This window comes from Phyllobates terribilis, unplaced genomic scaffold (genome assembly GCF_046119375.1).
Source record: "Phyllobates terribilis strain yellow unplaced genomic scaffold, ASM4611937v1 Scaffold_1__5_contigs__length_1240528914, whole genome shotgun sequence".
Classification (NCBI taxonomy): Eukaryota; Metazoa; Chordata; class Amphibia; order Anura; family Dendrobatidae; genus Phyllobates; species Phyllobates terribilis.
In genome coordinates this window covers 627637533-627650684 of record NW_027362761.1, presented here as the reverse complement: position 1 = coordinate 627650684, position 13152 = coordinate 627637533, and the positions used below count along the sequence as shown (strand labels likewise).

Below are 13152 nucleotides of genomic sequence, written 5' to 3'. Positions count from 1 at the left end.
ATGTCTGAGAGCAGGTGGGAGGTCTCTTGGTCAGGGATCCTATGCATGCCACACCTCCTGCCCAGTCCTGGGAGGGGAAGAACTTCCCCTATATAAACCTAGGGCTGAGGCAGGGTTAGGGAGTAGAGAAGAAGTAGAGACAGAGAAGAGCAGCAGATATAGGAGAAGAACATCAGGAGCTCTGTGGGAGCAGTGCTATAAAGAGTCAGGGGCTGGCAGCTGCAGAGCTCGCCCTGACTGAGAAGCTATCACTGGACCCGGAGTCCGAGGCTGTGGGGACTAATCTTTACCCAGCAGCAGAAACCGCCTGGCAGGGGATTTCAGGTTCTCTGGCCAAGAAACCCGAAGGCACGGTCACACGCGTGGGACCAGCACCGCCGTCGTGGAGCGGACGCCACTAGAAGGCCCCGAGTCACCGGCCATACGGGTGAGCACCACACGGTACACTCAGGGACGTGGGCTACTTATACCCGCCTCTAGCAAGGTAGCCAGAAGAGTACAGTCAGTTTGGGAGGCCTACAACTCCACCTGGCCAGGGGAGATCCCATCTGCTCAAGGACTGACCAGGCCCCGATCGCTAGCCAGTACTCCGGGAGGGTCTATCTTTATCACCAGTAAAGACCCTGAACTACACCGCATCGTCTCTGAGTGATTCCTGCTACCCCCATCATCCACGTCAGCTGCCCTGAGGCCATACCCCTCCCGTTGGGGGTGATACTACCACGCTGCACAATCCTACCACCGGCCTCAGCGGTCTGCCCTGCAGCGGCAGCTCCTTCGCTGCATTCAACGGGTGGCGTAGTCGTCCAACATCTACCGCTAATACAACGCCACTTAGTCTGACTCCCTGGGCACGGACCGGGTCACCGCCACGAGACTACAACCCTCAACAGATCCGGCTCCGGGTAAGCTCCTGCATGCGCAACGCTGTGCGACACAGGCCCAGGGGTGCGTCACATGCACTTAAATGTCTGGCCGCCATGATGCACCTGTGCTTGGCTTGAACAGTCATTTTGTGCAAACAAAAAAATTGTGCCATTTATATTTCCAGAATTTACCCTTTATCATCAATAATTGGTTCATCATATAATGAGGATAGTTACAGTTATAGGGATAACAAATCTGTTTTTTATATAAAGGGAACCTGTCAGGTAATTCATTCTAAGTGCAGGCAATATGATGGCAGCCAGGTCTATCATTCTATCTGTATACTCTGAAGATCCGGCTAGGAACAATAGGAATAGATGAGAGTAATCCAGCTCCGCCTCCTACTGGCTCCTCCCAGCGCTGCTGTCAGTGATTGGCAGGTCTCTCCCTATGTACACGCGAGGTACTACAGCGGCGCTGAGAAAGGCCAGATGGAGTTACAGCTTTGGTCTCTGGCTGGATCTTCAAAGCATATTTTGTCTGAAACGCTTGATTTCTGCTGCCCGTGGTTTGCACAGCATGAATTGCTGAATAGGTTGCTCTTAAAAAAAATCTATGACTTTTGCATATCATTCATATATTTTTCATCTATAATGAACTAGCATATAGAGGTATATTGGTTTATAACTGTACATTTTTCCTGGGTAAAATGGAGCTTCTTAGGCAAGGGTCAGATTAGCGTACGGGATTTGATGCAAGATGCTAATGACACTCGGCTCAAACTCTGCTGTGAGTGTGATCCAAGTGTCAGTGCTCGGTGCTCCCATCCTCTCGCATGAGAGAATCACAGCACAGGTCGGGAGGAGACGGAAAAATACATTTCTCCATTCTCCTCCATTGTGGACATCCTGAGGCTCACTATTACACGTTGTACCTTCCATTCCATCGGTCCTCAATTTCAATCCCAATAGTGAAAAGCTAGAAGATAAAAGATGAGCACTAATGACATATATAGAGGAATCAACTAAGAGCAGTCAGGTACTTGTAATGTCCGAGGGACATGATCAACTTATCAACATCTCCTGTGCCATAATGGCTGAGCAGGACAGGAGATCAGGTTCTGGCGGTTGTTGCCCACTCTGTAGTGAGGTGGACGTCACCATGAGAAATTGCACAACGAGAAGGCCGGCAGTGCCCATTCACACATATTGTTCCAGACTTCTAATTTTTGCATGTCAACTTTTTCTGCTGCACATTATCAAATGCCTTTGAAGTTTCCCTGATAGACGACATGTAAGTCCTTACCCTGGTCCAGTCTGGAGCTTATCTTCTCATAGAAGCTGATCAGACTAGTTTGATAGGACCAATCCTTCATAAACCCATGCTGACTCTGGGTCTTGAGGTTATCATTGTTTAGATTTGGCAGAATGGCATCCAAATATATATTCGCCATAAGAAGTTATAGAAAAATGTAACAACAAAAAAAAACAAAAAACAAAGTCTTCACCCAAAATATGAATCACCGGGATATTACGCCGGTCACTTGCACGCCTTGTTAGCGCCGCCCTACTCACTGGGTGTTTAGTTCTGCTCCACCCGATACCTGACCATCGCCCTGAATTGTTTTGTGCTGGTTGTGAGTCATGACGAGGCATGGCCAAACTCGGCAGGAATTAGTATTTACTCTGTCCTGCAGAGATTTGCTTCCTCAGCCTATAACTTGCCATCAGGTGATATATAAGGCGAGTCCACCCTCCATTCCTCGCCCGAACATTGGTTCCTAGCCTGCTAGCACCCGTTTATGCATTTCTCAGTTCCCTGTTTACCGGATCAGTTTGACTTCTCCATTTCTGACTCCAGCTTTATTTTGTGAACCGGTGCTGCCTGCCCCGTCCTGAGACCGCCTGACTACGCTTCTGCCTCACCCTCCTGTACCCCGTACCAGAGTATCTGACCCTCGAGTCATCTGCTGTAGTCCCAAGGACTGCCATGGAGTGCTACCTGGTGTCTATCGGCAGCCCAGCCTACCCTCACCTTGGTAGACACTTAGTCCCACCACCCCAGGGTAAGCCCAGCCCATAGTGCAGTACGTCCACGCCTCCAGCTTTACATAGGATTACAATTAGTTGTCTTGAGAAAGAAGGTTCAGAATCTCTAAATGCCAAATTCTTGTGTACGTGGCCAGGATCACATGTGCCATATTGATCATGAATTTCCTGTAGAGCTATGTGATTGACACAGGAGGGAAGAATTGAAGTGAATAGTCCTTTCACACCTAAATGAACGTTTGTATGGAGTTAGCCTAATGTCATGTGACTAATGATTATAATATACAGTATAAAGTCTATAATGTATTTGTTACTCATCTTTTATCCTCTTGCATGAAGCCTTTTTTACTCTCTTTTTCTTTTTCTTCAGCAGCAATTGGAATAGGACGGAGCAGTGTACCTACTGAGCTCTAAATACAGTCGTGGCCAAATCTTTTGAGACTGATACAAGTTTTGGGTTCACATTTTACTGCTTCAGTGTTTCTTGGTTGAATAATTCTTTGGTTAATGAAGCATTTCAGAAGTTTTTACACTTTTATTGACAAATCCATGAAGTTTCTGTAAAGCCTCAATATTCCCAGCGCTGCCCCTTATTCTCCAGACTTCTGCCCTTCACCCCGGCAGCTGGATATCAGCTTCTGGGTAGTCCTGACTCATGGCCATTGGCCACCCATTCTTGTCTGATCAGAGCTCAGAGTTATCACAGTTTCTGTGTTTTTGTTTGTCCACCCATGTTTTGAAGTCTGACTACAGGTTTTCGATGGGATAAAACATGGGAAGTTACCTGGTAATGGATCCAAAATTTCAGTGATTTGTTCCTCAAGCCTCAAGCACTTAGGTAGGACCTTTTCTTGTGATATGGTCTCCATCAAGCTGGAAAAAACAGTGTCCATGTCCAATTTGCTCCTGGATGGTTGGAAGAAGTTTTGCAAAATTGTGAGTGAGCCCACTCCCTTGAATAAAAACCTCCCACACATGAATGAAACGCGCGTCGAGGCCCCTTGCGGATGTTAACTGGTTGCCTCCCTGTGCCCTCCACATTTTTGAGAGTCATCAATCATTTGGGTGAGTGGCCTGACTCATTTATTATTATGGCCTCCCACTTGGGGATTAGAAATAAGTGTTATCTCATGCTGTTTGCTTGATTGATATTCTATACTCTCTCTCTGGTTCCATCCTCCCCGCATATTTTGTCTGTCTTTTCCCCTCTCTTCCTTTTTTCCTCTTTATAAAATTTCTTGTGGATTCTGTTTGTACCCATTGTACACTGGAATATATACGTATGAGGGGTTTGAAGATGTAGCGGGGTTTCTCTTCTTTTGATCCAATAATCACCCATTGTCATTGTATTCATATTTATATCCCTTGTGTCACCATTGTATATTTATAATTGACTAATAAAATATTGTTGTTTTATGTCATTTTTACTCGCTTTCGCCTTTTCTATTCTGTTTCTTGAGTAGGCATCTCTTACGGTCATGAGTGGTGAGCAGGCTCTTTTTGTCACCACTTACCCGTGAGTTTTTAATATGTTGGCCAAAGTGTTTCTCATGAATGATCTCAGGAAGCTTTACTGTTGCCATGACATAAGACTCATGGTAGTCCTCATTTTTTGTCTCCAGCCAATTATTATTCAAAATGTTTCAAACAGTCTGTAGAGGCTTCATCAGAGAAAATAACTTTCCCCCATCCTCCATAGTCCGATCTCTGTACTTCCTGCAGAATGTCAGTCTGTTCTTGATGCTTTTCTTGGAGAGAAATGGCTTATTGGCTGCCCTTCTTGGCAATAAGATAGCCTCCGAAAGCCTTTTCTTCACTATGCGTGGAGATGCACTGACACCTCCCTGCTGATATACCTGAGCAAGTTCTGCATTTATGTTGAACTGTAAAGTGACCGAGAGAGGTAGTCAACACCGAGCTGCTGTCCCGTTACGCTCTGCCACTTTACAGGAAAACCGTGTCCCAGTCCCAGTGTGCTGTCAGGTGTGGGGTGCATCACACTATCACACTCACTTGTAAGCTGCAGGCTTCTGCTGTCTTCAGGCCTCCATCTTCAAGGACCTGCCTCACACAACTCAGGTGACACCAAGCTCGTTTCAACAAACAGACGTTACAGGACAGCTTTGAACGATAGGTACACGCTGGCCCTAGCAGCCCTCTGCATTTGAACTTGACCTTGTTAAGGTACTTCCCTAACTGAGTCAGTACCAGGAAGTGTCTGTTATTCATTACTACTACCAACCCCCTTCCTTTGTGGGCCCTACCTAAACATTAACTGTATCTTATCTTTTACCAGTATGTACTAAGCCTATTATCCTTATCTTATGCCCTAGGTCCTAATCTACAGTGTATATATATGTCTTACCCTATGCTGTACACTACCAACATTATACTTTACTACACATCATGCATATTATACTTCACATTACTATATTAACAGTACTTATACTACACCATATCATATTACACACTAAATGCATAGAAATGCATGACACTATTCACATTACGCGATTGTTGTCTTCAGGGACAGGAACAGGGCAACACAGTCCACACCCTTACAGATCAAATCCCATAGATGACTCCTCTTTAGAAGACAATTCTAGCATTTGCTTGACTTTCTTGGTCACCCTGAAACATTGCTCACAGTCATTGAACAGCTCTTTTTGAAGTTCTTGATAATCTGATAAATGGTTATTTCAGTAGAAGTCTTTCTTCTCATTAAAACTTTCTCCGCAGATAACAAGAAGATCATTGAAATGATGTCAGCAAGCCATTTTATGACAGGATTGGAAATTACATTTTTCAGGATTAACAATTTCCAGGGCAAGAAACGATTGCAATTTTGAATTTCATCTGATCGCTCCTCAGAACAATTTAGAGTTAATGCAGCTTTAAAATCTGAAACAACAAACTGTCAAAATCATGATTGTATTGAACGGCCTTATGGCTCGGATTCAGGGGGACTCTGTGAAATGATATGAAGAAATTCACAATTCAGGCAACAATATTGGAGGAGCGAGCAATGAGAGACACAAAACCAGTATGCAAAGGAGTGAAGTATGGCTCTGATGATAAATGGCATTGAGGGTGAACCATAAAACAATGAATTATTATATTGACAAATGATTTGTGTCAGAGTGTAAGGGTGAAGACCGGGGTGTAAGTACTTTCAGAGCAAGGGATCCGGAACTGCCGGGGCCGTACCTCTTGTTGTAGGGGGAAGCAGGGGCGTACATAGGAATCATGGGGCCCCATAGCAGAAGCTCTGATTGGGCCCCCCCCCCAAAAAAAAATTTAATAATTGTCGGGGTCACCAAAGATCGGATCTCACAACTTTCCATCCTTTACACAGTTATTTTCCTCCTGCTCGAGTCCTAGATCTCTCTTTCATTGCCCCATAAAGTATGATGCCAATAAAAGGGCCCCCCAAACACAGTATGATACCCCCATGGTGAATTCCTCCACATGCGCAGTATAATGCCCTAATGTACGCCACCTCAACTCCCAGGGCAAAGTATGCTGACCCCAACACAGTATGATCCCCCAACTGTGAGCCCCTAGAGCTAGAGAAGATGGTACATAATAAGGGAGGGTGTTATACATAATAAAAGAGGAAACTATATAACTAAGGACGGCGCTATACATAATAAGTGAGTACATTATATACTAAGGGACTGTGCTATACATAATAAGGCTACATTCCTGCATCTGTGTGCAGTGTCGGTGTGCTGCCCTGTGTTACCGACGCATTGAGCATGTCCTATTCTAATCCTCAAAATCGGATCAGAACAGAACATTCTCTGACCCTCTTAGATCTCATTCTCAGATCCGTGATTTTCATGGATGTGTGAATGGATCTATAAAACTCTACGAGTCCGTGGACCATCCGATAAAAAAATCTGGCAGCACACGGACATTTCACACAAATGTGAGAATGTGGCCTAAGGGATTTTACAGATAACATCATCACTCCAAGTCACACAGCGCAGATACAGAATAATATCTACATCCAGGCACTTACCGCTGACGTCTCATCTGATCAGAGTCGGTTTCTGCTGCTTCTTCTCCATCTGGTCAGACCTTCATGTCTACATCTCCCAGCCACGACTCGTCTTGTCACGATGATCTCCAGCCTAGAAAATAACAAGGTCACATATATTGTATTTATACATGTGTCTCCCCCACTCTGCGCCCCTGAATACAGATATGTACCCCCCCTTCATTATTATACTATTAGCCACTTAGTAATCAAAATATAAAGTGACAAGCAGCACTGTGCCCCCCATTAACTATAATCTCCACAAGCCAATAATATAAATTATTCAGTCTCTGTGACTCCCCAATTAACTGTAAGGCTATGTGCACACGGAAAACATACAAGGTTTTACAGTACAAGCAAAGTGAAACCCCCATAATTGCTCTCTCCCAGCACCCCCATCATTGCTCTCTCCCACCACCTCCATCATTGCTCTCTCTCAGCACCTCATCATTGCTTTTTCCCAGCACACCCATCATTGCTCTCTCCCAGCACCCCCATCATTGCTCTCTCGCACCACCTCCATCATTGCTCTCTCTCAGCACCCATCATTGCTCTCTCCCAGCACCCCCATCATTGCTCTCTCAGCACCCCCATCATTGCTGTGTCCCAGCACCCCCATCATTGCCCTCTCCCAGCCCCTCATCATTGCCCTCTCTCAACCCCTCATCATTGCTCTCTCCCAGCACCTCCATCATTGCTCTCTCCCAGCCCCCCATCATTGCTCTCTCCCAGCACCCCCATCATTGCTCTCTCTCAGCACCCTCATCATTGCTCTGTCCCACCACCCCCATCATTGCTCTCTCCCAGCCCCCATCATTGCTCTGTCCCAGCACCCCCATCATTGCTCTCTGCCAGCACCCCCATCATTGCTCTCTCCCAGCACCCCCATCATTGCTCTCTCTCAGCAACCCCATCATTTCCTCTCAGCACCCCATCATTGCTCTGTCCCAGCACCTCCATCATTGTTCTCTCCCAGCCCCCCATCATTGCTCTGTCCCAGCACCCCTTTCATTGCTCTCTCCCAGCCTCCCATCATTGCTCTGTCCCAGCACCTTCATCATTGCTCTCTCCCAGCCCCCCCATCATTGCTCTGTCCCAGCATCTCTATCATTGCTCTCTCCCAGCACCCTCATCATTGCTCTCTCCCAGCGCCCCCATTATTGCTCTCTCCCAGCACCCCCATTAATGCTCTCTCCTAGCACCCCATCATTGCTCTCTCCCAGCAACCCCATCATTGCTCTCTCCCAGGAACACGTCATTGCTCTCCCCTTCCCCACCATCCCCATCATTGCTCTCCCCAGCCCTATCAGCCCCATTATTGCTCTTCCCAGCCCCATTATTGCTCTTCCCAGCCCTATCATTCCTCTCTCCAGCCCCATCAGCCCCATTATTGCTCATCCCAGCCCCATCAGCCTCATTATTGCTCTTCCCAGCCCCATCATTCCTCTCCCCAGCCCCATCAGCCCCATTATTGCTCTTCCCAGACCCATCAACCCCATCATTCCTCTCCCCGGCCCCATCATTACTCTCCCAAGCCCCATCAGCCCCATCATTGCTCTCCCCAGCCCCATCAGCCCAATTATTGCTCTTCCCAGCCCCACCAACCCCATTATTGCTCTCTCCCTGGCCCCATCAGCCCCATCATTCCTCTCCCCGACCCCATCAGCCCTATTATTGCTCTCCCCAGCCCCATCATTCCTCTCCCCGACCCCATAAGCCCTATTATTGCTCTCCCCAGCCCTATGATTCCTCTCCCCAACCCCATCAGCCCCATCATTGCTCTCCCCAGCCCCACCATCCCATCATTGCTCGCCCCAGCCCCACCATCCCCATCATTGCTCTCCCCAGCCCCATCATTCCTCTCCCCAGCCCCATCATTGCTCTCCCTAGCCCCACCATCCCATTATTCCTCTCCCCAGCCCCATCAACCCCATTATTCCTCTCCCCAGCCCCATCATTCCTCTCCCCAGCCCCATTATTGCTCTTCCCAGCCCCATCAGCCCCATTATTCCTCTCCCCAGCCCCATCAGCCCTCTCCCCAGCCGCATTATTGCTTTCTAGAGCCCCATCATTGCTCTCCCCAGTCCCATCAGCCCCATTATTGCTCTTCCTAGCCCCATCACTCCTCTCCCTAGCCCCTTTATTGCTCTTCCCAGCCCCATCATTCCTCTCCCCAGCCCCATTATTGCTCCCCCCAGCCCCACCATCCCACCATTGCTCTCCCCCCACCTCCCCTCCCCAGCATTTCAGTAAAAAAAAAAAAAAACTTACCTCAGCTCGCTCCCCTGCAGCATTCTCCTGGTTGCCGGCAGCTTTCTTCCTGACCCAGGCGCGCGCTGCATGATGACGTCATCAAGCTGCGCGCGCCTGGGTCAGGGAGGAAGCAGAGGATGATCCCTCCAACTCCGCTGCTATTTCCCTCCTGACAGCAGCGGAGCTGCAAGGATCGCTCCCCGACCGCCGCTTGCAGGGAGCAGCTGCACTTTGCGGGCCGCTTGGTGCAGCTCCATGGTGGGGACCCGGCGCGGCTGCACCGGTGGTATGTCCACCCCTGGACTGCTATGGGGCCCTCCTCGCTTACGGGCCCCATAGCAGTCACGTGGTCTGCCGCCATTGGCGGTACGCCACTGGGGGGAAGACAGACTGCAAGTTGAGGAGTCATGTGACATGGAAGCAGGGGGTGTATCGAGAGAGAGAGCTGGGAGGTCAGGTGACAGAGGGACTCCTGGTGAGACTAGAGGGAGGGAGAGACGAGTACGTTTTGCGCGGGAAAGCGGAGCTGGATTCTGCTCAGCAGAGCAACGTGAGAGGGTCCAGGCTCCTGGCTCCAGGACTGGGAGCAAGAGCCGAGTGCAGTGGACCGGAGGAGTCAGGCCGACTAGAGAAGAGACGCAGGGTCGGTGGAGCCGGGCACATGAGGTGCCGTGTTATGGACTAGGGGCTCAGTGGGTAAAACCGGTGACCGCCCGCTGCCGCCAGAAGACAAAGCATTGTTTGGGCGGGGAAGCCTGAAGAAATCAACACCGGCATCAGTGTGCATCTGCCGTGAGAGGAGCGAGAGTCAGCTAAGTGAAAAAAACTGTTGATTATAACCGGTTTGACTTTGCTACATCCAGTTAAACTGTGAACTGTCAGTGATAGACTTTGACCTGCTTTTCCCTTGTTTTTCCCCTGATACTCCCTGCGTGGAGATTTACCCTGTTATTATAAACTTCCCCTGTTTATTAACCCCGTATTGGCTGCTCTGTGATTCTGTGTCGCTCCATCTAAAGTGCCCGTGTTACAAGAGCTGAGTTGTACTTGATGGACTTTTTCCAGGTAACAAGGTAACTTTTGGGTTTCTTTTCTGCAGAAACTTCAACTTTATTGAATGTTTTCATCAGTGAAGGTGTGGTGTAAGAACTGCAATGTGTTTTCAGCAGAATGTGAGTGAATTATTTCTCATGAAGTGAGTCTTGTGTAATCTCCTCACATCTTCTATAAATGGAGACTCCTGGGTGGCAGCGATCACTCTGAGCTCAAACCCTGATCGAGAATCAGACCAAGAAGCTGAAAATGAGCAAGATCCAGCTGTTTGCTTTAGAAGCCTTTGCTGGAGATGCAGTCAAGATCGTGAATGATACGAATGACTTTACATCTGTGACCAACATTGAAGAAGTGAAGTCCATTAAAGTGTCAGATGGAATCTGGATCGTGTTTTCTGAAGCCGACTACAAGGGAGAAATCGCTGTGTACAAGGAAGGCAGCTACAGCCATAACATAACGATCAAAGCCATCGGCTCATTGAGAAAATTACCTGGTGGTTTGGGCGACCACGTCATTACAGTCTACCCAGAAATTGACTATAAAGGGGACAATCAGAGGCTAATAGGTACTTCTTACGAAAAATTGGCCTTCCCGATCTTGTCCCATGAAGTGGAGAAGGGCGTTTGGCTCCTGTATGATGATACTGAGTTTAATGGAAACAGAATTGTCAGCATCATTGGAGACAAAGTTCCTCAAGAACCTGCAAAAGCTTTGAATGGACCTGTGAAGTCTCTACAAGCCTACACAACCTACGAAGGAACCAAAACTAAGATGGAAGACTCTGAGTGATGACATCTATATCCTCTGCTTGCCTGATCCCTGCCTCCATCATCTGCATCCATCTCCAGAGCCTCCATGGACTATCATCTCACCAGAGACCTTTCATCAGTCCTTGTCCTCACATCACTGCTGAGACTTCACACATGATGTGAGAGAAAGAAGTCAGAATGCCATAGAGACAGTGAGCTCCATCTCACATCTTGAAGATGGTGAGGACCAGCTCTGAAAGCTCCAAGTCCTGGGTTCTGGGGTTGTATTTCTTGATTTGCTTCTCTGTTCTGATACAATAATAAAAGCTTGTATTTGCATGAGATAATTGTGAATTCTTCTAAATTAACAGATCGGGGGACAGTAGTGGCAGGTGGGTTCTACTGAATATGTTGGTGGTTAAAGCTTTTCATGTAGAAATGGTTATTATAATTTAAGATTTGTAGATGCCTCCTGGGTTTCTTGGTTCTGGCTGCTACTCTGTTTTTATGTGAACACTTTCACCAGTATAAATAATGAGTTATATATTTTATAATAGTATATTTTTTATGTAATTATTTTTGTATTATTAATTACAATGACAATTTATTGATATCTGGATTCCGATTTTAGTGGCAACTAAAGGGAAATGTAGTATATACTTGGAGCTTATCTAAATGTACGGAGAGACATATTCAACATTGTTGTGACCATGACTGTTGGATAGCATATCTAGAATGAGTTCTACCTTCAGTTATCTCCCCATATGAAATCACTGCACACAACATTGATGGGAAGGACACTGTGCCATATTTATGAAAAAACAAGTAAAGCAAGTGTGTCAAACATCTGAAATAGCGAGTGAATTGGTTTGCCATCAGTGTGGATTGTCCTCAGTATGGATTGTCCTCAGTGCGGTTTGTTCTCAGTGTGGATTGTCCTCAGTGTGGATTGTTCTCAGTGTCGATTTTCCTCAGTGTGGATTGTTCTCAGTATGGATTGTCCTCAGTGCGGTTTGTTCTCAGTGTGGATTGTCCTCAGTGTGGTTTGTCCTCAGTGTGGATTGTCCTCAGTGTGGTTTGTCCTCAGTGTGGTTTGTCCTCAGTGTGGATTGTCCTCAGTGTGGATTGTCTTCAGTGTTGATTGTTCTAAGTGTGGATTGTCCTCAGTGTGGATTGTCCTCAGAGTGGATTGTCCTCAGTGTGGATTGTTCTCAGTGTGGATTGTTCTCAGTGTGGATTGTCCTCAGTGTGGTTTGTGCTCAGTGTGGATTGTCCTCAGTGTGGATTGTCCTCAGTGTGGATTGTCCTCAGTGTGGATTGTTCTCAGTGTGGATTGTTCTCAGTGTGGATTGTCCTCAGTGTGGTTTGTCCTCAGTGTGGATTGTTCTCAGTGTGGATTGTCCTCAGTGTGGATTGTCCTCAGTGTGGATTGTCCTCAATGTGGATTGTTCTCAGTGTGGATTGTCCTCAGTGTGGATTGTCCTCTGTGTGGTTTGTTCTCAGTGTGAATTGTTCTCAGTGAGGATTGTTCTCAGTGTGGTTTGTTCTCAGTGTGGTTTGTTCTCAGTGTGGATTGTCCTCAGTGTGGTTTGTCCTCAGTGTGGTTTGTTCTCAGGGTGGATTGTTCTCAGTGTGGATTGTTCTCAGTGTGGTTTTTTCTCAGTGTGGTTTATTCTCAGTGTGGATTGTCCTCAGTGTGGTTTGTCCTCAGTGTGGTTTGTCCTCAGTGTGGATTGTTCTCAGTGTGGATTTTCCTCCGTGTGGATTGTTCTCAATGTGGATTGTCCTCAGTGTGGTTTGTCCTCAGTGTGGATTGTTATCAGTGTGGATTGTCCTCAATGTGGATTGTTCTCAGTGTGGATTGTCCTCAGTGTGGATTGTCCTCTGTGTGGTTTGTTCTCAGTGTGGATTGTTCTCATTGTGGATTGTTCTCAGTGTGGTTTGTTCTCAGTGTGGTTTGTTCTCAGTGTGGATTGTCCTCAGTGTGGTTTGTCCTCAGTGTGGTTTGTTCTCAGGGTGGATTGTTCTCAGTGTGGATTGTTCTCAGTGTGGTTTGTTCTCAGTGTGGTTTATTCTCAGTGTGGATTGTCCTCAGTGAGGTTTGTCCTCAGTGTGGTTTGTTCTCAGCGTGGATTGTTCTCAG

The 13152-nt window shown here is 47.2% G+C and overlaps 1 protein-coding gene across 1 annotated transcript; it reads left to right on the top strand.

Annotated features, from left to right (window-relative positions):
* The first annotated feature begins 10509 nt into the window (after positions 1-10509).
* On the top strand, positions 10510-11049 carry LOC141154752 (epidermal differentiation-specific protein-like). The gene has a single exon (XM_073641172.1). The coding sequence runs from the start codon at positions 10510-10512 to the stop codon at positions 11047-11049; it is 540 nt and encodes a 179-aa protein (XP_073497273.1).
* The last annotated feature ends 2103 nt before the right edge of the window (positions 11050-13152 follow it).